Here is a 24,158-nt window from a genome sequence, read left to right on the forward strand (position 1 = left end):
CTTCCTACCCTTCACACCAGGCAGATGCAGTCACTGACCCCTCCTGGATTTTCCAGCTCCTCCGCAGGAGGGCTTGTTTTTCGATTTCCTTATAAATAAAGTAGTTACGTTATGGGCAAGAGAAGAGGCGCTGGGTTTGTGAGGAGGGGACAGAAGACAGGCCCCTCAACCCTGCTTCGTTGAAGCCACACCTGCCCAAACCAGAAAGGCGGGAAGATAAATACGGGCCTGGAGGAGCGCTGACAGGACGGGTGAAATAGTCTTTAATTTAACGTTCCCCCTCCGCCCAAGCAGGCAGGCCTTCGGGTTGCTGCCACAAGAGATCCTCTCCCTACCTCCCCTCTTGTTCACAGCTGGATCAGGATCAGTTTGGGGGAGGAAGGAAAACAAAAGAACCACTTGTACTTTGAAATGCCTTTTGGTATGTACTTGGGCTTCGTGCCATTGGGAAGCTCTGACTGAATTCCTCTCTCATGTGGAAAGAGCCTTTTGCTGTGCCAGTGACCAGTGCCTCGCTGGTGCCAACTTGTTACCTGCTCTCTGCTCCCCACTGGTTCTCTCACTTCCACTGCCCATGTAACTGCTGCTGCATTTGCACTGAACATGTCCAGTCTCTGACTTAAAAATCAAAACAGATGTCAGAAACACTTTTTTTATAGCCAGGTGTTCCTCTCATCACTTGCTCTGGTAATGCCTGCACAGTAAGGGAAGGATTCCAGAATAAGAGCCAGGCAGACTAGAGAGTGAGAAAGGAGTTACAGGACATCTGTTCCTTACAAAGGGTGTCTGTGTTTCTGTGCATTTTTGTAAAGCTGCTGCCTTATTACTGAGGTGACTGATAGGACTGATGTGACTGACAGCTTGATATTCTGGTGGTAAAGGAAGACAGATAAGTCGCCTTAGTATCTCTGTGATAAATAAATATAGTATTTTATTCCCCTCAATATCTACCTAGGTAAAGTTCTCTTATTGTGTTGGGGACTGCAACTGCCATCACTGTGCAGCCTCCATTAGGTTGTGTCTGCTTGTCTGTGCTGAGATAAAAACAGTTGTAAAATACATAGTGAAAATCTTGTGGTGATATCTGAGAAATGGCATGTGTCATAGAAATATTGCTCTGGTGTTTTTACTGTTGTATTTTGGTGTGTTGTACAGGCTGGTTTGCAAAACCCACAGAAAAGAAGACATCTGTGAGTCCTCATGAGGACATGAAGGCGGCATTTATGACTGAAATGAAAGCTGAAAACATCAAGCGGTTTCTTTAGTAAGCAATGTGTAGACTAATCAGTTTGAAAAAGAAAAATCAAGCAGGAACCAGCCCAAGGATGCCACCAAACAAATGATGCCATGCAGGGTCTCAGCTGTAGGTTTTATCTAATGTGTCCCAGTGAGCTGTGATTGACAAAAGAGTCCATCTCAGCTCGTCTCATTTGTTTTGGAAACACTTGAGGAGATGTCAGTAGTCTCAGTATTTAAAGTAATTAAAAATTGATCAAGCTCTTGCTCAGCATTTGGTGAATGCTTGTACAACAATGTAGAAGTTCAGCCTTTCTCTTATATGTTCTTTTGCAGTCTACAACAATGTTTATCTTACATTGATTTTTATGGAAAAATAATTAACTTCAAATTAGGCTGTATGAATGAACGTAAATCAGGAGAGATTAAATGGAAAACAGTGGAGTACATCAATGTAAAAGAGTAGAAATATCATACCAGTGTTTGAGCCTTTAGTTCTTCCTACAGCTTAGGCCTTAATACCTTATTGCTACTCTCCCTTCACACTTTGTCATGCTGTGACCATATTTCTGCGTTAATCTGTCACCACTCCAACCTTGTCCTCACTTTCATGAAGAAAGATATGTTTCCAGGCTCTCTTCCTCTGCACAGTGAATAGCTAGAACAGATATAGTAGATATCAGCTAGTCATCTGATGGTACATTAGACTGTTCATAATAAATCTAGTAGTCTTAAAGCTTTAGAGTCTTTTTTAAGACCGTATTTTTTTGCCAATAATTTTTTCATTTCATCTGCCCTTTAAATTAGGTGATTTAAAATATACTGTTTCTCTTATTAAATCCTAGAACAAAAGCTGCTAACATTTGTTCCTGAAAATTCAAACAATGGAAGATGATAATATGGATTTTTTAAAAATATATTACAGTTTAATTACTGTAATTAATTTCTTAATTTCTGTAACTTAGAAACTTTAACTGCAAGGAAGCTGATGTACTATTATTTGTTTATTTTAGGGATCTTGTAAACAGGTTATTTTTCTCTTAGGAGAGTGTAGTATATGTTAAAAGCATGTATTTATTCCAGTCAGTAATAGTCCAGAAGTCATAGTTTATTAGTAGAAATTTACTTTCCATGTAAAGAAAGTGTTGGAATATCAGTTATTTGCGTTTGCCTTAAATTCCCAGCCTGATTACATAGCATGAAGTTGTATCTTGCTACAAAACTAAATTACTAAAAAAACATTTTTGGCTTATAAGATTGTGGCAGTCTCACTGACTTCATTTTAAGTGCGCTTGCCACAAACTATTGCAAAGAAATTAGCTGGAAAGTATGTTCTCTTTGCTACATAACAGTCATGTCCTGGACTATATAAACATTGAAAACTGAAGATTTAAGATTTTTTACAATCTTAACCTGTGTTTTGGCTCATACAAAGTCAACTGTTGTTAAACAGCTCTGTAAAAGGACTGCTTTCTGCCCTCTCAACTCCCTGTCTCTATGCCAACAGGAAACATTGTACCTCATTTAATGTCATGCCACAAGTTCTGTGGTGAAGTACAGCAGATACTTAGTCACTGCTCAGAACTACCAGTACAGACAGTCAACACATTAAAAGAGGAAATTAAGAAAAACACGATATTCAGTTAAATGGGAATATAATACAGGAGAATGTTATTACAGTAGTCAAATTTTAATGAAAATGTGAGACTTAAACATTCCTCTTACAGAAAACAGCTGTTGGCTCTAACAATAACACATAACTGTGCTCTTGGTTCAGTATGTCATCCAGAAAACGGTACTGTCACTGTAACAGAGACCTTTAGTACAGTGTTGCTACTAGATGTTGACATTATTAGAGGAACATAGTTTTATCTAGCAGCATTCGGCTGCTAAGGACTTTGGGTTTGTCTAGTTTAGAGAGAAGGAGGCTGAGGGACAACCTCATTACCCTCTACAGCTGCCTGAGGAGGGGAGGGGGAGAGGGAGCTGCTGAGCTCTTCTCCCTGGGATCCAGTGACAGAACGCATCGAATGGTTCAAAGCTGTGCCGGGGAGGTTTGAACTGGACATTAGGAAGCATTTCTTTACTGGGAGGGTGGTCAAACACTGGAACAGGCTTCTAGAGAGGTGGTCAATGCCCCCAGCCTGTCAGTGTTTAAGAGGCATTTGGACAATGCCCTGCACAACACGCTTTAACTTTTGGTCAGCCCTGAATTGGTCAGGCAGTTGGACTGGATGATCATTGTAGGTCCCTTCCAACTGGAATTATTCTATCCTGTTCTATTCTAAGTGTGTAGTTCTTTCAAAATACTTTGATGGCTTTGTTCTCACTCGAACTCAAGAAGTAAAATTTCTCCCAATCTTATACACCTTCCTTATCGAAGATCCAATTTTCTTCATTAACACCAGCTGGTGTGACACATGCTACTGTGGCATGTTGATGGCATGGTCATATGACAGGATGAGGACATCATGATGACAGCCTCGTTCAGCTGGGATTTTCTTCAGCTCACTTCACCACTGGGCTTTCTCAACGGTTTGGACAGTGTTTTTTTCAGACAATGGGTTGCTCACTGTTTGTCATGTCTTTCACTGTTTGTTATTCGTGCTGCATGACTTTTAAGTCACAAGCTGTTGAGTTTTTCTGTTTCTTGTTTGTCAGCCACTGTGAATTCTGTCTTTATTTGCTAACAAGACACAGTCAGAGTGAACTTTTAGATAATTAATTTTGGCACAAATACTTATTTAAAATAGTGGGATCTGAGGAAAGTATCAAGTTAATTAAAAGTAGGGATCAGAGTAATAGTGCACATTTTTTAATTGAATACACAAAGATAATTATACTCAATTATACAAATAATTATACTTTTATCACTTCACAAGAAAGGTCAGTCTCATTATGCATAGGAGCAATTGGCCTAAGATCACCCAGAAGGCAAGGAGTAAAGCAAAGACAAGACCCCACAGGTGATGTCATCATGCCATTCTTGCTAAGCCACACTGCCAGGAAAATGTAAACACCTGTGATAACTCAGAACAGACTGAAACCCTTTAGCTCAACTTATGTGTAAGACAGACAGAAAGGTAGATGCAGAGGAGTCTGGGTTCTCATTTAGTGTGGGTACAACTGATCATCTCTAGGAGGTTTATTTCCAGCTAGGCTAAGAGGAGTTCTGACTCTGAGCTACAACGCCTGATCCTGACTCGTTGCATCTTTTTCTCTAGCAATTTTACACAGCTTCCTCACCTAGCAGGAACAAAGGAGAATCTGCATCTGGCACAGCAAGTCCAAGCTGAGTGGAAGGAGTTTGGTTTGGATTCTGTTCAGTTGGTTCATTATGATGTCTTGCTATCTTACCCTGATGACACTAAGCCCAACTACATCTCAATAATTGATGAGCTTGGAAATGAGGTACAGAAAACACCAATTTTTGCAACCAGGGAACAAAATCACCTTCATACAGCTGGGAAGACTGGGAGGGAAAGCTATTGTCTGCTCTGTTAATGGTGTTGGGCCTGATCCAAAGAGCACAGAAATTGGGGGTTCCAGTTTGCTTTTGTATTTTGTATCTTTGTTTTGTAAAGTATGTGCTAGGAACACTAATAATTAGCTTGATCCATATAGTATGCTGACATACATGGATTAAAGGAGAAATATGTAAGAGAATTACTTTATGTAATTCAATTGTTTTTAAATTATTGTGTTATGTAGAAACAGGAAAGCATCCGTGGTCAACATCATTATTTGCATAGATTCATTATACAATGTCAGTGATTGTGCTAAATTCATTTTCTTGAAGATTAGAGTTTAGGCCTCAAGATGTACTATCACAAGTAACACCAGTTCATTACAGAGCAGCTCTAGTGCTTGTAGAAGCTCCAAGGAGGAGCAGAATGCAAGAATTTTTTACCATTATGCTCTAGCCTCCTCTTACGTGCTGTACTGAGACCACCTTAAGGGACCTTGTGTTCATTTAAGCAGGATTTTGTGTGAAAAGCGGGGATGGGATTTGTAAGATCACACATTGAACTGAAAAGGATGATCAGTGCTTGCTAAAGTTTTGGCCACTCCTCATGCAGAGTTCTAAAACTAGAGTCTTTTAAACTGCAAATGCATGTGGAATGTGCCTGAATAGAGACTACTTCTTTTCCATATTGCCTGGTTTACTTTTTTCTTTTCTTCTTTCCCACTAGATTTTCAACACATCATTATCTGAGCCTCCTCCTCCAGGATATGAGGCTGTTAGAGATGTGGTGCCACCCTACAGTGCGTTTTCAGCCCAAGGAATGCCTGAGGTAACATAGTAGAATAGTAAAAGAAATGGAAGTAGAAATGGAAACAGAAATAGAAGTAGGAACAGAAGTAGAAATAGAGACAGAAATAGAAATAATAGAAAAATGGAATACCATAGCGTAGTGTACCGTAGCACAGAATAGCATAGAGTAATACAGAATAATGTGAAATTCCTGACTGTTAGACCTTAGTTCAAAACATGACATATCACCAGTAGGAAAGATGTCTTAGCTTTGATGTTCTTGGGAGTTTTGCGATGGAGTGATGTTCGGACTGAGCAATCATACAAATAGGTTTAATTTTTTTCTCTAGTTTGAGTCAGAACTGGATTTTATTTTTACCTTAAAAAATAGAATAGTAATTTTTTTATATTCTCAGCTGCTATAAGCATCTCCAGATATTTCTGTGACTATGCACCATTGTTTCTCATTTTGGTGAACAAATAAGACTGTTACATTCATGTAGCCAAATGAACAATCCAATTTTCAAAACACTGCTTTCCCAAGGCTCACACTGACAGGTATAAAAAAATGTTTTTAAAAATACATTAGCAGCAAACGGAGGGCTAAGGATAATCTCCATCCTTTATTAGATGTGGTGGGAAACATAGCGACAAAGGTTAAAGAAAAGGCTGAGGTACTTAATGCCTTCTTTGCCTCAGTCTTTAATAGTAAGACCAGTTTTTCTCTGGGTACTCATCCCCCTGAGCTGGAAGACAAGGTTGGGGAGCAGAATGAAGCCCCCATAATCCAAGGGGAAATAGTCAGGGACCTGCTACACCACTTGGACACACACAGGTCTATGGGGCTGGGTGGGATCCACCCAAGAGTACTGAGGGTGCTGGTGGAAGTGCTCACCAAGCCACTTTCCATCATTTATCAGCAGCCCTGGCTGACCGGAGGAGGTCCCAGTTGACTGGAGGTTAGCAAATGTGTCGCCCATCTGCAAGAAGGGCTGGAAGGAGGATACAGGGAACTACAGGGCTGTCAGCCTGACCTCAGTGCTGGGGAAGGTTATGGAGCAGATCATCTTGAGTTCCATCACATGGCACATACAGGACAACCAGGTGATCAGGCCCAGTCAGCATGGGTTTATGAAAGGCAGGTCCTGCTTGACTGACCTGATCTCCTTCTGTGACAAGGTGACCCACTTAGTGGATGAGGGAAAGGCTGTGGATGTTGTCTACTTGGACTTTAGTAAAGCCTTTGACACTATTTCCCACAGCATTCTCCTGCGTAAACTGGCTGCTCGTGGCTTGGACTGGCGTACTCTTCGCTGGGTAAAAACTGGCTGGATGGCCATGCCCAAAGAGTGATGGTGAATGGAGTTAAATTGATGATCTTAAAGGTCTTTTCCAACCTAAACGATTCTGTGATTCTGTGATAACTGCACAGTGTACAGTATGCTTGGAAATGGCTTTTGCTGGCATTTCTAACTGGCAGTAAAAAAAGTGTTGCTGTGATCTGAGCTTAATATTAATCTCTTCTATCTTGTTGTACAGATGGTACCAGCTGATGAGCTTTCTTTTATAAAGCTGGCCTGTGTAACAGGAGTTTTCTATCCTATGATCATTAGTGGTTTCAATTAATTTTTTGTAAGATTTGAAAAGTTTTTGTTGTTCTCAGTACCTTTCCTGTCTGTACATAGAATAATTTAGGTTGGCAGGGCCTTCTGGTCCGATTTCTGCTTTAAATTTGGATCAGACTTTGAAACCTGCTAACAATGCTTTTACTTGCACAGCCCCATGTTAGTCATGTACTTTCTGAAGTTTGTTAATAAGCTGTGCAAGTCCAGAAAACAAAACGTATTCTGTATTCATTTGCCACAGACACTGAAAGGAAGCTGGAGAAGCAGGCAGATAGTCTGTATGTTAGGTTATGAGGGCTTTGAGCGTTTCAAGAATTCAGTGGGAATTTTGGAACGTAACGTAAGGTGAAACTCATGGGTTCTGACTTTGTATCATAATGTAATATCCCCAAAGAAAGACAGAATAACCTCACTGCTTTATTTTGTTTGTGGAGAGCTACAGGAAGTCGTGGGATATGGGAAATAATAAAAACAAGTTTCAGAAGCTGCACCTTCCTTCTTTAGAAAAATGATTTTATTTTAATGAAATATAAGATCTTTGTTTCTGAAAAAAACAATACCTAAAGCACAGATTGTCTTTTCAAAATGTGATGCTTATGTTCACCTTATTACATAAGAGTTTGAAAAAAGCTCCAGGTAGCTAGCTAGTGCTGGTAGCAATAATATTCTCCAGTGAGCAGTTGTCTGCACCTGTACTGCAAACACCACAGGAGGCAGCATGTGTATAGCTCAGCAGTGGCAATACTTAGTGGGTTCAGGGCTCTTCTGAGTTCTTTCAGGCCTGTTTATGTATTTTATGTTAAAAACCATTCTATTAAAAAACAGAACTAAGCTGTGGAGAGAGATATTTGGAACTTGCCAAGTGCAATCATCGGTCATAGGTTCTCTTTCTTCTTATTAATTTGGCGAATGATTCCTGCATAAAGCTCCAAGTTCAATGAAGGGAGAAGGCTGTAAAGTACCTGCATCCCAGGCTAACTGTAGTCTCATGAGTAGGCCACCTTCCTGGAAAGTGGGAGAAAAGGTCAGAGTTCATACTGAGAGAGGCCAGGAATGCAGCTCACGCATTTTCTGGGTGAGTGCTATAATCAAGGAGTTGTGGAAATACAGTTCAGTGCTACTAGGACTATTTCTTTTTCTTGCAGCTCATTTTTCAAAAATAAGTGGCAATGACTGTGTTTTGAAGGTTAAATACTGTGAGAGTGGGATAGGAGCTACTTGCCTGCTAGAGTGAGACCCTGCAGAGATTTAAAAGTAGTTCCCACTCGTTTCAGGTTCTCAGTAGATGGAAGATGGAATATATCCTGGTCTGTCATACAGATTGTCAGAAAATGTATGTTTCTTCTGTGTGGTGTATTTTAACTAATTCACAATAAACAGTTGGATGAAAAAAGTTAAGTTTGGAGCAGAAATTTCTTTTAACAGAAATATTTAGCAGAAAGCAGACAAAGCAGCGAAGTCACATTCTGTCAGTCAGTAGCAGTAGTTTGGAACTGTAGCATCATAAATAATGGTAAAATTCTGCTCTTCACTTCCTTTTTAAGTGACTGCAAAAGTACTCCCATCTAGTTAATCATGGTCACAAGTAAGAGGTGTGCTTGAGATCTCTAACTATGCTAAAAGAGCCCAGGCAAGACATTTTATGAGTCCACACTACATTCTCAAAGCTTGAATTTTGTAATAGTTCTATAAACATGAGGGATTTCATCACATCACTAGGAAGTTATGATACAAAGCTGTCACAATGCTCTCAGGAGAAATTTATGACATCAATGTAGTTCTTAGTCCTGTTAATGAGAGTTAAAGATGAAGAGTTTTCAGAGATGCTAAAAGAATTTAATTAAGGAAGCCTGATTTACTATGCAATATATCGAATATTGCCAGAATTTTCAAATAAGTACCTTTAATGTAGTTTCAGAAATCTAGAGATTGAATAAATATGAATTACTCTACAATGCCAGGAAAAATGCTCTGAATACAGATTATATACGTTATATCAGATATAATTATGAGAGCTTCTTCTAAAGATCAGAACTATTCTTTTCTTTACGTGATGGCATCTACTTGATCAAACACATTATTTAAAAAAAACCTGTAAAGTGTGAACAGATTTTCACCATAAAATGTTACTTTCATGTTAACTTATTTTGCACTTCATTGTAGAACGAGGGTCCTGAATGTGAGAACGCCACGAGTTGCTATTAATTGTTGTAATTGCAGCTCTGCAATTATGTAAGCCAAACTATTGAAATCAACATTTTTGTATTTGTCATAAAAAATACAATAGCCTATAAATGTAGGTATTCTGTACAAGATATTCTAAAGAAATTATGTTAAAATGGAGGACCAAATTCCCCTTTTGCTTAATCTAAATAGACTGGAAGAACTGCCTTTACTTCAGTAGAATTACACTTGATTTTACTGAGAGGGAAAACTACTCCATAAATTCAGAAAAGACTTCCCAAGAATAATCCTTGTGTTCATGAATTATTTTCTGAACAGAAAGGACCAGAATCTTACTAGGTGTAAAACTGTTTGCCTTGTTTAAATACAGCCCCCTTTATTTAATTAATTTATCCTGAGTTCATTTTGCTTAATTTAAGAAGAAAGTGCAACTTGAGCAGATCACTGATGAAACCAGTACAGTCAAAATGATTGTACCACAGTCTTATCAGGACGTACTGTGTGCTGTTACATGAGACCACCTGAATGTCTACTCAGTGATTTTTTTCAGTATAAGAGATTTAAGTTTATACCTTTTTGATATTAAATTGAAGATCTCTCTGGAGGTGTCTGGTAATATGGAGAAATGCATTAAGGAAGAGTTTCCTGTCACCTAATTTTTGTTACCTGAAATTGTAAGCATCTTCCCTAAATCAGTCTTTCAGGCTTTTTATAGGCATTTGTTCTAAAACTGTCTTGATGTATAGTCAGTGAGAGGTATATCCAGCGAGCAATTTATTCTGTCCTAACACAGGTATTTAAAAGAGATTTGGGGTGAATTCTCCTGGAAAGGGTGAGTTCTTGGAGAACTTCCCAGCTCTTCACTGGTTATGGTGTGCACTGCAGAACCTTCTTAGACAATGCACACAACTTTAAGGTAGCTGACATTAAGGAAGATGAATCGCACACCAAGTATGGTTTCCTAGGTTCTCTTGCTAGATGATATCCTCCTTTTGACATGCTCATTGACATTCTTGTTTCAAATTCTACCTCTTTCTATCAGGGTGAGTTAGTGTATGTGAATTATGGCCGCACCGAGGACTTCTTTAAGCTAGAACGTGAAATGGGAATTAACTGTACTGGAAAGATTGTTATTGCCAGATACGGGAAGATCTTCAGAGGAAATAAGGTAATGCCTCTGTATAAAAATGTTACTTGTGCTGTCCTTCAGTTGATTTCAAGAGACTGAAACACTTACCTGAAGTGTTCTGGAGATTTTAGTGTAACTGAGTTTTCATAGAGCTGTATTCAAAGGTGGTTCTTGAGTAGAAGACATAAAATATTTGATATGTATATAATAAATCTATAGAATAAAAGTAAAGAAGTTGGAAAATGTTAAGTATTTTTATATTCATTTGCATACTATAAATTGTTCCAAAATATTACTAACATTCTTGGGCAATACACTCTTAACTCTGAACTAGGCTGTTCTTCCTTATTCATTCAGCTGCGCTTTAAGAAACCTATATTGTGTTTCTTTATAATGGTTTCTGTACACCAGGCAGAGGCTATAACTATGTGGAGGTTATTTTAAATTCTATATTTGTTTATTCAATATCCCTATCATATAAATATTTTTAAACTACAGATTTCTGCAGATTTCCATGGCCTGACAGGAAAGAACATATTCATGTGCATACGTCACGAACACCCTATAGTTATTTCTTCAAGAGGGATGTAAGAAGAGAGTCTATTTTAAGTGTGTTTGGCTCTTGTACAAAAATTAGTTTGACCCTAATGTGGGCACGACTGTAATTTGTATTTGTCAGTTACTTAACAGTATCAAACACTGAATCTCTTCTCTGGAATGCCAACTCTTATTATATGCTGTTGACTAAACTTCTCTGAGCTTTTACATGGGTAACTCACTGGTTTACGTACATACCATTTTCACCAGTGTAAAGTGACATGTAACTCATATTCTGGGTCAGATAATATTATCACTAAATTGTTTATCACTCTTAAAGTTACTATCTGAATGGAAAAGACTTAAAAATTGAAGAAGATATTGCTGTCTAGGAATGTTTTCTTAAAATGAAATAGAAACACCTCAGAGTTACTAATATCTAGAGGGGTAGTTGTCCTGTGGTTTGGAAATTACATGCCCTCATTGACACAAAGGGATGATATGTTCATTCTTACTGGTAGTATTTCTAATGACTCTTTATATACTAAAGAATTTGATAGCTTGTATAAAATCTGCAGAACTGTACTGTAATTTTCTGACTTCCTAATGGTGTGCAAAGAATAGGATAAAGGATGAAGGCAAGTAATGTATTTCCTAAAAAAAGCTATGGTATTTCTGAATTAAAATACCCAAATATAAAACTGTTGAGGATTAGTTGTCACTCAGTCACTATACATCACTGTCATATCTAATAGCAAAACAGATTGAGATGTCAGAATGACGTATATTTTCTCTCTCTCACTCTCTACCGACCAGTAGTATACAATAATAAGGTCACATGAGAACACTTTTTTAAATCAAACCAGCATGCAGGTCAGTCTTTCTGCTGTAATAAGCCTAAGTTACACACTCTTTGGAGTTAGGCTTGTTCACAGCCAAAGACAGTTTCAGGCTCTCCCATAATAATCTTCCTGTGTAGTCTGAACCCTGAGATTTGTTCAGGAGATCATTTAGGTAAATAAGGTAAATACATGGCTAACGGAAAGATAAGGTTGTATCAATGTGATACAGTTTTTTCCATCCATTATGTGCACATTTCAATAGTCAGTTGATTGTATTGATCTGGATGACAGAATACAAATTCAGTTTATGTGGTAATACTGTGAAGGATGTTTTCTGTGTCACTGCAGTTATCGGCTAACTAAAAATCAAAGCAGCAGCAAACCTCTGATGGAGCTTGATATCTGCATATTTATTTTCAGGAAATTTTATGATATGAGACAGTTATGGTCACTTTACTTAGCCCAAGCACTGTAAAAGGCCCTGAGGAATAATCACTGTAATTTACAGAACTTTCTTTTGCCCCTTGAACTCTGGTGTCAAGCTGTAAAGGACTGGATAAGGACCAGAGATGTGTTTTACAGGTGAAGAATGCTGAATTGGCAGGTGCCAAGGGAGTTATTCTGTACTCTGACCCTGCTGACTACTGTGCTGCAGGAGTAGATCCCTATCCAAATGGCTGGAATCTTCCAGGTGGAGGAGCCCAGCGTGGAAATGTATTAAACCTGAATGGGGCAGGGGATCCTCTGACACCAGGTTATCCTGCAAAAGGTGAGTGACAGTAGAGAAGTCATGCTCTGAGGGTCTGGGTTCAGGAAAGGTGGGAGAAGGTAATGGGGATGTTCTTTCCCTTGGAACAAAACACATTTTTTTCTTGGTCTTTCTGTTGCTCAGAAGAGGCAGCTTTGGGCTTCAAGTTAGTATGCCGCTTCTGTAAATGGTGCATGAGAGAAAGTGAGGGGATGTTAAGGGAGCCACACACTGCAGTGCTGGGCTACTTAACTTCACAGACATATCCAAGTTAGCCCAGAGATCATGACACAAGTATTCACAGCTGAAACCCTAGTCTTTTCTTTCTGCTTCTCATCAGTAAGTCAGCAAGGAGCCAGCCTGCACAGGTCACAGGCGTCTTTGCTTTTGCAGTTCTCCTTTCTGCAGGATTTGGGCTGCTTTCCCTCCACAAGAGCCCCTACTGGCAATGCTGAGATCTTTCATGCTGCAGCTGAGGCTTCTGAGAAGATGACCATTCCCCACTGGTTCATCACCTTCACCTCATGCTTCCTCAGCTGCTTGTTTGAGCTCTGCCTAAGCTTTTTCATTTAATACCTAACCCAGATCATTTTTGACTGAAATGAATTAAGAACCATTTATGCCAGCACTTGAGCCAACATATCTGAGGGAGGCAGTCACGTCAAGAAGAGTAGTCCCTAAGTGATGGGGGAAATTGCCTCTAGCCAGCACAACTTGAGCTGAAAGAGGATACATGTTCACAACAGCAGCATGGCAGGAGAAGAACATGAGGAAGATTTCTGATTCCTCATGCTAGAGTCAGTGATCTCATAGATGAATCATAGATGAATTACTGTCTGCTTCCCTCAACAAGGGTCCCTGTGCATGTTGTGCTAAGGAGGAGACTATTCTTTTCCATACCTGCTGGCTTGCAAACCTCAAATTTTGTCCACATTGTGAAAACTAAGATTCTCATTTGTTGAAAAATCATTATTTGTATTTGAGCTTTGTCAGAGCAAAACCTGTACTTCATTTTGTTGATGAAAACAGCAAAACAGAATATCCAGTGTATAAGATTTTATCTGCATCTCTTATCAACTGCAAAATTTTTCTAGTTCCCAGATGAATGTTCCAAGCATTAAACTGCGGACTCCCTCTTTGCTCTTGTTCTTTATCTGTGGCTTAGTCTGAAGTTCTTTCCCATGGAGAGAAATATTTCTATCTAAAAGCATTTCAACACAAAAAAATAACAAATAATTTTAAAATTTCCAGCCAGTCTAAATGCATGACTGCAGACACTATGGGAGAACATTTGTTAGCGTCTCTCTGAAAACATTTTGATAAAGCATAAAGAATGAAATCACTGAAGAAATGTTAGCCTGACTTCGAGGAAAGTGAAATGGTTTTCCCTGACTCCAGTGTTAGGACTGTGCTATGAATTGTACAGATTCCTTCTGAGAGTTGTAAATATGAAAATAACTGTCTTTTGCTTTCAGAATACACCTACCGATTAGACAAAGCCAATGGTGTGGGTCTCCCAAAAATTCCAGTCCATCCCATTGGCTACCATGATGCTGAGTCATTACTGCGGTAAGTGTATGGGAGACATGACAAATTTTAAGCAGACTGTTTTTTGAAAGTTATGAGAGTGTTTGAAAAGAAAGGGAAAAGACTTTTACACAGTGCTTCTACAGTAGCTGTTGAAATAATATATATTTGTTTGTCATTAGGTTCTCTGTAGGAGGTAAACATGTTATCTATTGCTACATATCAGATATGTGCAGAGTGATCTGGAAAGGATCAGTTGTAATATACCATGGTCAGTCAAGTATACTGAAGTTATAAAGTGCCCCTCAGTTTGAATAAAGGCAAACATTTTTGAGGATGGCATGATACCTGTCTTCTGAAAAAGACCACAAATGAAGTCATTCATTTCTCCAGGGAAATACTTGCCATGCATGTTTGATGGGACGGTATCTATACTGTCCTCTGTTTAATGAAGGTGTGTGCTTTCTCTCATCAGGTGTATAGTGTTGCATAAATATGAAGTGATGCTAGTGAATTAATATAAGGACACTGAGGAAACTCTGGAGTATTATAGGGGATTTAATAGACATCTGCGTGTGTGCTTATTAAACATGCGAGTGACACGAAGACAGGCTACCAGCTTGCCAGAGGACAGCATTAAAATTTGTAATTATCTTAACAAACCAAATAAATTCTCTGAAAAAACTAAGTTGTGATTGAGTTGGCAAGTGTATCATTCCCCTAAAAATGTAGTGGTAATCTGCATGAACTGTAGAGATACAGAGCAGGAAATGCCAGGGTTGACAACAGTACCAGGGATTAGTGTTTAGGGCAGTAAGTGAACATAATCTTGGGTGTGTATTTGTATAGGAATTTTACATCTAAATCACACAAGCAATCATTCTGCTCTGTCTGATGCCTCTGTTTGAATACTGAGTCAAAAAACCAATTCTATCTTGGTTCTCTATGCAGATTTCCTCTGAGGTATTGAAGCATTTATTTTCATATAAATGTTACAAAATTTTACTGTCTTTGATCTTTTTCCATACCTGATGTTCATTAATGCTGTTCTAGTGTTTTTCCTGTTTCCTCCCAAACTGTTATGGACTAATATATCTCCAAACTGTCTTTTCTTTAAAACTTTACAGTCATCACTGTTATGAGGATAACTGCTAATAATGATAAAGGTATAGGTTAAAAAAAAAATCTCTTTTTTCCACTGCCAACTAGTAATGGTAGAGCAGATTAATATGTGTAAATATGATGTAGCTAGATATTTCTTTTCAATAAGTTGTAAGTAATTATAGAGCTTGGTTTTAATAATTATGAATGAAATCTAAATCCTCTAAAAATACTCAGTCCTTGTTTTCACTTTTGTCTTGAGGATTCGTAACTTCTAGTTATTCCTGCTATCGTATTCTTACAAAAAAAATTTACTGAAGTGTTCCGTGGAATAAAGCTTGACTGAAATATGCATTTACAGTAAAGGACATGCATTCATTTACAGTAAATATATTTTGCCTATTAAGAGCTAGAACATCCAGCATACTTTTAAATATTTTTTTATGTTTCTCACAAGTTCATGTAAAAAATATAAATCCTTTAGAATAGGTGAGTAAGTATGGGTAATTGTGATCCACTGAATTACTGCATTTCCAGTTGTGTTAACTAGGAAAAAACATCTCACCTTTCACAACAGAACGAGAAAAGGTGACTTGGACAGATGATGTTTCTCCGATTTTAGACATCTCTGAAACACATGAATTCTGTCTATGCCACCAGATTAAACTGTGTCCAGGGAGAGGCACTGGAAGACACCTGCCCATGCTGTTAAACTGTTAAAATGGTCCAAGTTACTCTCTGCTAATTCAAACGCAAATGCAGTTCAAGGCAGTCAAAAGTTCCAGGGACCATAAGCAAGAGGTGGTTTGTATGCAAAACCTTTGGAGGCCAACACTGTATTCCAGGATAGCAGTAGGCCATTCCAAGCTGATCTCAATGCCCAGGACTATTCCTCTATGTTAATTTACTAGTATTAATTTAGCTAAAGAGACAGATTATTCTCCTGTGGAAGCTTGTGGTATAAGTTGTCTAAGACAAAGACCGTAATTGTGGTCTGTGTGTTCATGGAACCTAACAAAGTTTGGTTCCTGGTTCCTCATTTATGTTTAGTCCTATTGTAAGATGTCTGTAACTAATAATGATAATTTTTTTTTTTCATAATAGTAATATGGGAGGATATGCACCACCGCATAGTAGCTGGAAAGGAAATTTGAATGTATCTTACAACGTTGGTCCTGGTTTCACAACAAATTATTCTACAAGGTCAGTTTTGCTTCATAAGGAAAGTGTGCTTGGGATCAGAGAAAAACAGGTAGAGCAATAGAATTTGACCAAAGGTAGAGTAGTTGGGGTTATTCGTATCATTCCTTTGATCATGACCATTTCCTGTGCTGAAACGTACTCAGTGCAAAGCTTCAGTAGATTTACATCTTGATTGGATGGATATGACTGCATTACTCTAGTTGTCAGCTAGTCTTGAACCAGTTTCATTTGAAAAGCCTTTGACAAACTATTTGATGAGACAAATTATTTTCTTGAGAACTGCCATTTGTTTGTTGTCTGTTTTTAAATTCATGTGGGTCCAGCTTCTGGTCTTACCTATCGCCTTATATAAAACAGTATTAACCTATAAGTCAAGTTTTCCAGAAAAAAAGCTTTAACTACAATGTCATTTTTATTGCTTCAGATCATTTTTAAACTGATTTAGTAATTACAGTTTAGGACTAAAGTCCAGGTGTTTCAATATTGGCAGAGCTATTGTACTGAATTCATATGAACCATTTGACCTTTTCTCTATGTCTCAGTCATGCCACATGAAAAATATTTTCTGAAAAATATATAGACAACCCTTGAGGATGAGTTGTTGCTCTCCAGCTGTGTTGTAGATAAACAAAGTCTCTTGATGCAGCTCAGATTGTCTGATTTTCTGCTGTCTGAGGTGCCACATCAGTATTGACCGTGCTGGAGTCAGTTCTGATTTACACCAACTTCTAGATGATTAGAACTATTTACTTTTTTAACACTAGATGGTTTTCATTTTTCTTTCACTCTTCCAAATTTAAAAACTAGCTGCTAGCAAAATATCTTTGAATTAGGAGTTCTGAGCTTGTTATCCATATAAATCTTATTGACATCAATAACAGGACATAGCTTTCAAGGGCTAAATGCTATTCTCAGCTGCAAAAGTATAAATCCAGAAAAAACTACAGTGAAATCTTTTCAGATTTACTTTGGTTTAATGAGGGGTAAATTTGGCCAAAATGCTTTCCTTACAATTTATATTGTACACTTTTGAGAGGTGTCATGATGCTTTATTATCTAATCTGGTGGATTTTCTCTTTGGATTTTCTTCCCATTATGCTAGAAAGGTGAAAATGCACATTCATACCACCAATGAAGTAAGAAGGATTTACAATGTGATTGGTACCATCAGAGGCACAGTGGAACCAGGTAAAGTCATTTATCTTCTGTGTAATGTGAGCATGCAGTGACCTCTACATGCACTTCATAGTTACAAGGGGGAAATGAGGAATATAGTTTTCTCTGAAATATTGCACTACATGATCATTGGTGTTGAAATATTTATTGCACCAGCTTTCATATGGTTCAGGGTATGTCAGCACTTTCACTGTAAATAATAATTTTCTTCATGACCAAGACAGAAATATTTGTCTTTAGACAAGTAACTTTGCAATTGAAAGAATATTCTTAAGTGGATATTCTTCCCTATTAACACGGAAATGGATTTTGCATTCCATTTGAAGACATCATATCCACCACTATTGACTTTTTGTCTGTCTTACAGTCTCTTGTAACCAGTGTGATTTTACATTCTCAAAACACAGATATGTAGACATCCCTAGGATGATGATAATATCATTTAACTTGTAAGTGCGGCAGTTCCCTGTTGCCTGAAACACAAGTGTTAACCGTATTATAGTAGCACAGAGATGTAGTCTGACTTTGATCTTATTAATCACGTCTCTGTCATGATTTGGACAACCCTTTTTATGATTGACTATATATATATTCAGAAAAATACTGCATTCAGCACACCTTACTGTTGTGAGTTGGTGTACTGTACAAATACAATTAGTGGATCAGCTTTACCATGATACACACTATTGTAATATATGGAAAGATGCTTCTATCTTTTGAGGAAAGCTGCAGTATTTCTAGTAATAGAACTAACATTATGGAATTTAACAGGTTTTAAATCTTACGGGATCAAGTTGCTATGTTTGACAAATTCTTTAGCATTGGCTGAAAATGCAGAAAAATGTCTTTGGAGAAAATGTCTTTTGCCTTTCTGTCATGTATATTATAAACTATTAAGCTTTGTTGCCTGATATCTACATAGAAAATTAGAAATTACTTCCAGTTAACATCTCTATGTCAGGAAAGAAGTTTTTCTAAGTAAACCCCCATAATTAATTTCTCTAGACAGATACGTCATCCTGGGAGGCCACCGCGACTCATGGGTATTTGGTGGCATTGATCCTCAGAGTGGGGCAGCTGTGGTTCACGAGATTGTGAGGAGCTTTGGAAAACTGAAAAGGAAAGGTAATGAAGTGAAAAAATAAAGCATACCAAAATCACTGCTTTCAGCAGTGCCCATTGATTTCTCTGGGATTTAAGCATATGCCTAAAATTAAACGTGTATCACTGATCTCTCAAATAAGCACACTGCTCTGCAGCTGTTAACTGGTTCCAGTTACAACCTTGGTATAAGTGAGATACTTTTACTCTAGAGAAAGTACACATAAAGGAAAACAAAACAGAAAATGGGGGATACTGAAATAAACATGAGATTTAGGTACAATTGATTACTGTGTATTTGAGTCTGGTCAGACTGGATGTTTCAATAGTCCTATAAAATTGATATAGTGGTGGACTGATCAAGGCTTCATCAGGGAAACATTGAGAGCCTTCTCAGCACTTGACTGTAGTTTGGAGACAGACTCAAAAATAAACAAAACATGTATGTGTAATGCAGAGAATGAGCTGTGCAAACATAGTAGGAGGTAATGGTTAAAAATACCTCATGCCTAGTTACATTAAAATAGGAACAAATGTCAACTGTACCAAGGTTCTGCTGCTGTCAGAGCAAATGCTATCTCCCTATCTAACATCCCATGGAAAGAAGCTCTGACATAGCTCAAATACTGTGCTAGAGGAGCTTTCTTTACCTGCCCATTACACTATAAACTTATTGACATTTAGTTTTCTTTCCATTCCCCCCCTGTTACTGGATATCAGGGGAAACTGTCTTTAGAATGCAAGCTGAAAAATAGAAAGGTAATAAAGAAAGGGAGCAAAAGATTAAAAGGCTCTAGTAGCCTCAAAGAAAACTTTGGGCAGAGATACAGAGGCAGGGCAATAGAGCCTGTTCCATTTGGCCTGGGTTTAAATTGAATGCAGAACTTCAAGTGAAAGATCTTTGTTGTGAAGGTGATCTGTCAAAGTTACGGGGAATTCCTTAGGTTTTGAACTCTGGCATTTGGGAAACAGGTCAAAGAAATTCAGTAATAGATATGAAAACATGCCAAACACTTTTCTGTCAAAGTGGACATTGGTATACAATGTGTACTAAACTGAACAGAGCAAAAACAGTAGAAAAGCTTTCTTTCAAGAATTTGTGCACAAGCACATTATTTTTCCTCGTTCAGAGTTGTAAATTTTAGAATTTTTTCTTGCAATTAAACATGAGAGAAGAAAAAGAATACATTATTTGGCACAATGTTGAAGTAGAAGTGAGATTGCTACAAAATTAGCAAACCATTATTAGATTAGATTAGTGAAGAAGTTGGTGTTAAAGTTTCTTAAACACACCTCTTTCCTCACAGATCAGGGTAAAAGATGAGCCCCCCAAAATGACATTTGTTTTCACGTTAGTTACCATGTAACAAGCAGTCTTTATTTCTGTAATACAATTTTCATGGTCTTTTATTGCAGGATGGAGGCCAAGGAGAACAGTGATATTTGCAAGCTGGGATGCAGAGGAATTTGGCTTGTTAGGATCGACAGAGTGGGCTGAGGTAAAGCAACAGTGTTCAAAGAGAAATTTGCACAGTGGCAGATCTTTGAGATATCTGTACTGGAAAGCAACGCTTCTTCCCCCCCTCCCTCTCCCTTACACGCCCACTCACAGTCTCTCACACAGCCACATACCTGAGCTACCAAGACCATATGGCTCCTTGCAGTATATGATGTCTTTCCCTAAATGAGCTGTTACTTCTGTGGATGGGAAAATAGTTCTGAGGAAAAAAATGTTCATCAGCATTTTCTTCCTCTTTTCCTCTTCATAGGAAAATGCCAAAGTATTGCAAGCACGGGGAGTGGCTTATATCAATGCAGATTCCTCCATTGAAGGTACATAGTTTTCACTTGTGTTTTACAGGAGTAGTGATGGTATATACAGATGACTGGAAGGCATTTTGGCTTGGTGATCCATAAAAGTTTCAATGTGATAATTTTGTTGCATTAGTTCAGGAGTGAATATCTGAGGAAACTCTGACCCAGAATCATAAAGTATCCTTCAGATATTCCTGTTGCTTCAGGGAAGAAGTCCATTACAGTAGCTACACTATTTGGGAAGTCATGAGGAGGGATCAGAACTGTTGTGTCCCTGTCAGCAGTTCTATGGCAACTCTAGAGTCAGCTTCTCCTCTTATAACGTGTGTAATAAACCTAGGGACATAAGAAAAGCTCTTAAGGGTTGCTTCAAAAGCTGAGCTGTAATTCATCCTAACGAATACAAATGCACTGACAAGATCACAGGAGAACTCTTCTACAGGGAGAATCAGCTTGTTTCTTGTAGAGAGTGTAGCTCACTAGTCCCTTTCTTATTAACAAATAGTGGCATGAGGTTTCAGCTGAGTAGAACTCACTTCTTCAAATAAATAGTTTTTCCTGTTTTTCAGGAAACTACACACTACGAGTGGATTGCACACCACTGATGTACAGACTGGTGTACAGTCTGACTAAGAAGGTAATATCACTTCAAAGATTCAGTCAGCATGTTCAGTGCTCACTTACTGGATTGGGCTCTGTGTATAAAATATGATATCAGATGTTTATTTCTTTTCTGACTGCAGTACCCCTTTTAAGTCAATAGCTAAGTAACTGGAGCTTTTTCCAGGAGTAGCAAAGGGATTTCAAGCTTACACCTTTAAATTATTAGCTATTCAGGATTAGGGGATTTTTTCACTCCTCCTATGAAAGTATTACTTCTAAGAACAAAAGAATAAAAAAATGCTATGAACCACAGGACAGAAACAAGCACAAACCTGGCTGCCCAGTCCAACTACTAGAGTGCCCATGGTAGTGGGAGACTCGAACTCCCTTTAGGCAGTGGAAGAAATCAGGCTTGCTACAGTGTTGGTGTTATCATATCATATCATTGAATGGTTTGGTTGGAAGGGACCTCAAAGATCATCTAGTCCCATGGGCAGGGACACCTTCCACTAGACCAGGTAGCTCAAAGCCCCATCCAACCTGGCCTTTTAACACTTCCAGGGGGAGGGGGCATCCACAGCTTCTCTGGGCAACCTGTGCCAGTGCCTCACCACACTCATGGTGAAGAATTTCTTCCTAATATCTAATCTAAATCTTGTGATGTGACATGATATGACAGGTTTGGTCAATGTGCTCAGCTTCAGTGTACCATGTTAGATATTCATTGGCTCTGCCGATGATGCGCTCTCACGTATTTGTGTGGCACACAAAATTAAAAGGTAGGGACCTTTCTCAGCAAACAGTCTCACCATTTCAGATGTAAGATGTTCCTTGCTTTGAGAGTGGGTATTAGAAGCTGGCTCTAAGAGCAGGTTTTTTTTCTGTTCATTTGTATTAAAGCATGAATATTTAATTAGTCTCCTTTTTGTGTGTTTTATATACATTTATATAATGTACATTCCACTACTGTATATATTCTGTGAATCTACTATATCTGTCTTCATCTGCTGTATACATTCAGTCATCTGTCTTTTTCAGGGTCAATAATTTGTTATCTCTTGGAAGCTGGTATTAGACTAGTACAAAAGTAGAGGAAATGTAGTAATTCAGTATAATCATTTTCTGGCAATTGAAAGACAACAAATAAAATTTAACTGTTAAAATTAGGTGCCCAGATAAAGCTTTTTCTGTTGTGAACTGCAGAAAAGCTGATCATTTGCAGTTCCCATGGTAACCTATGCTAAGTGCAGGTGTTCAGAATGGTCAGAAAATCAGGTCAGCAGAGTCTCAGCTTGGACACCAAGAGCCATTGTTAAAATGTTGACCTAAATACCAGTAAATGTGGTTGTGTAACCCTTCCTCGAGTTGGGAAGCAGCAACAAAGGCTGATGAATGCATGTAACCATGGCTTGTTGGTAGCTGAGGTCTGAAGAGAATGCCGATCAGGAAGCAGATCCCATGTGATCCCATCCAAAGTTAATCTGTGGCAAAAAGTACTAACGCTGTTCTATGAACAATTAGCTTCATGACCAAAACACCAAATATATTAGTTTTATTTTGATTCCTATTGTGGAATAATTTTTACATAGTAGTAGATATTAATAGTAGAATAAATATTAATAATATTTTAATAGATTAAAGATAATAAAACCTCAGCAGCTCACCAGTATAAAGGAAAGATGAAAAAATACCCACAATGTTTAACCTGCTCAGTAATCTAGAAAGTAGTCAGAGTGATAGGAATGAACGTTAGGATGATCATGTTTTCTATATGTCCGTAGCAGCTATGATGACATAAACACAATGTACTGTACCTTTACCTGTCTAAGGTTACTGCTACATCCATGAAAATAATTTTTGTGAACTAAAACAAGGTAGAAACAGTTTTTAATTAAACTAAGACAAAATTGAAATGTCTTGCCAAAGTGAAACAAAAAGTTTTGCTTTTATGAGGGATTTTTGTGTTGAATATTTAAATTAAATGGCAGAAAAATCTGGTAAAGAAATATCAGAATGTAAATATTTTGCTTTCCCTGTGTTTCCTTCCATCTAAAATTACCTATTTTTAGCAAATAAACTATTCCTTTGGAAAATGCTATGCATTTGAAGTGTTAAAATGGAAATGCAGAAAGGTTGAGGGACTTAAGACTGTGACTTATTCATTGCCCTAAGCCATAGGCTTTATGTGATGACAGGTTGCAGATTTGTTGCTTGGTAACATTTGAAAATGTACCTTTTGTCTTTTTTTACAATATACTTTTTCTAGATACCAAGTCCTGATGAGGGGTTTGAAGGAAAGTCTCTTTATGAGAGCTGGTATAAAAAAAATCCATCAAGAGAATATAAAGAGGTCCCCAGGTCAGTGACAAAAGAAAATGAATTATATGCCAAAAGTTATTACAACTTGTAGAGTGTGAGTTTTAAAGAAATAGCCACTTGAAAAACTAAGCGCCTAAAAGAAATGGTGTTATTCTCAGCTGGTATAAATTTCAGAGTTTTATTGATTGCAGCTGATACCCTATTGTACAACAGTTTTGTGAACCTGCCTTTGTAGCATGAACGGGAGGCTTTGTATATGAAAAGTAAAGTGTTCGTGTAGTTTATCAAGATTTAGACAAATGAGGGTAGTATGCACAAGCCAGCAGCGGGCACACAAGATGCTAATACAGCAGCTTTCCCTTGCACTTGCTTCCAGTCTCCTGGAAGGCCTCTGACTTCGCGTGGCTGGGGAGCACACCAGGCAGTATTTTACAACACTGTCCTTCAAATTTACCAGGGTTTCTCTATAGAATCTCAAAGACTGATCGTATTCCATTGAGCCACACTGGTACTGTTGTGATTTCTCTGAGTTGAGAGTTTGAGATAGCGGAAGTTCAGCAAAAAAAAAAGGAAGGTCATTGGGTCTTCTCAATGATTAAAGACAGTGAGTTAAATTCTCCTCTTGAGAGTTTGATTTCTCTGTCCCTGAAAATGATGACTATGCGCCTCCAAGAATGTAACTGATGAGGTGCATGTAGTGTAGGGGTCACAGGCAATTCATGGTATATTGACAGAAAGAGCATACTAGGGAACGCAT

The 24,158-nt window shown here is 38.1% G+C and overlaps 1 protein-coding gene across 1 annotated transcript in view; it reads left to right on the top strand.

Annotated features, from left to right (window-relative positions):
* Window positions 1-1,155: 1,155 nt before the first annotated feature.
* Window positions 1,156-24,158, top strand: part of LOC104168774 (glutamate carboxypeptidase 2-like) — a gene marked incomplete at its 5' end in the record, with an annotated part of 28,698 nt that continues 5,695 nt past the window's right edge. Inside the window, 13 exons of the mRNA XM_009709479.1 lie at window positions 1,156-1,264; window positions 4,461-4,647; window positions 5,430-5,531; window positions 10,343-10,468; window positions 12,391-12,577; window positions 14,032-14,125; window positions 16,289-16,387; window positions 17,490-17,575; window positions 18,569-18,688; window positions 20,081-20,163; window positions 20,434-20,497; window positions 21,049-21,116; window positions 23,349-23,440. Of these exons, the coding sequence (XP_009707781.1) occupies window positions 1,156-1,264; window positions 4,461-4,647; window positions 5,430-5,531; window positions 10,343-10,468; window positions 12,391-12,577; window positions 14,032-14,125; window positions 16,289-16,387; window positions 17,490-17,575; window positions 18,569-18,688; window positions 20,081-20,163; window positions 20,434-20,497; window positions 21,049-21,116; window positions 23,349-23,440 (1,417 nt within the window). The remainder of the gene's footprint in view (window positions 1,265-4,460; window positions 4,648-5,429; window positions 5,532-10,342; window positions 10,469-12,390; window positions 12,578-14,031; window positions 14,126-16,288; window positions 16,388-17,489; window positions 17,576-18,568; window positions 18,689-20,080; window positions 20,164-20,433; window positions 20,498-21,048; window positions 21,117-23,348; window positions 23,441-24,158) is intronic.

The sequence above is a fragment of the Cariama cristata genome, unplaced genomic scaffold, assembly GCF_000690535.1.
Source record: "Cariama cristata isolate BGI_N322 unplaced genomic scaffold, ASM69053v1 scaffold16391, whole genome shotgun sequence".
In the NCBI taxonomy this organism is placed as follows: Eukaryota; Metazoa; Chordata; class Aves; order Cariamiformes; family Cariamidae; genus Cariama; species Cariama cristata.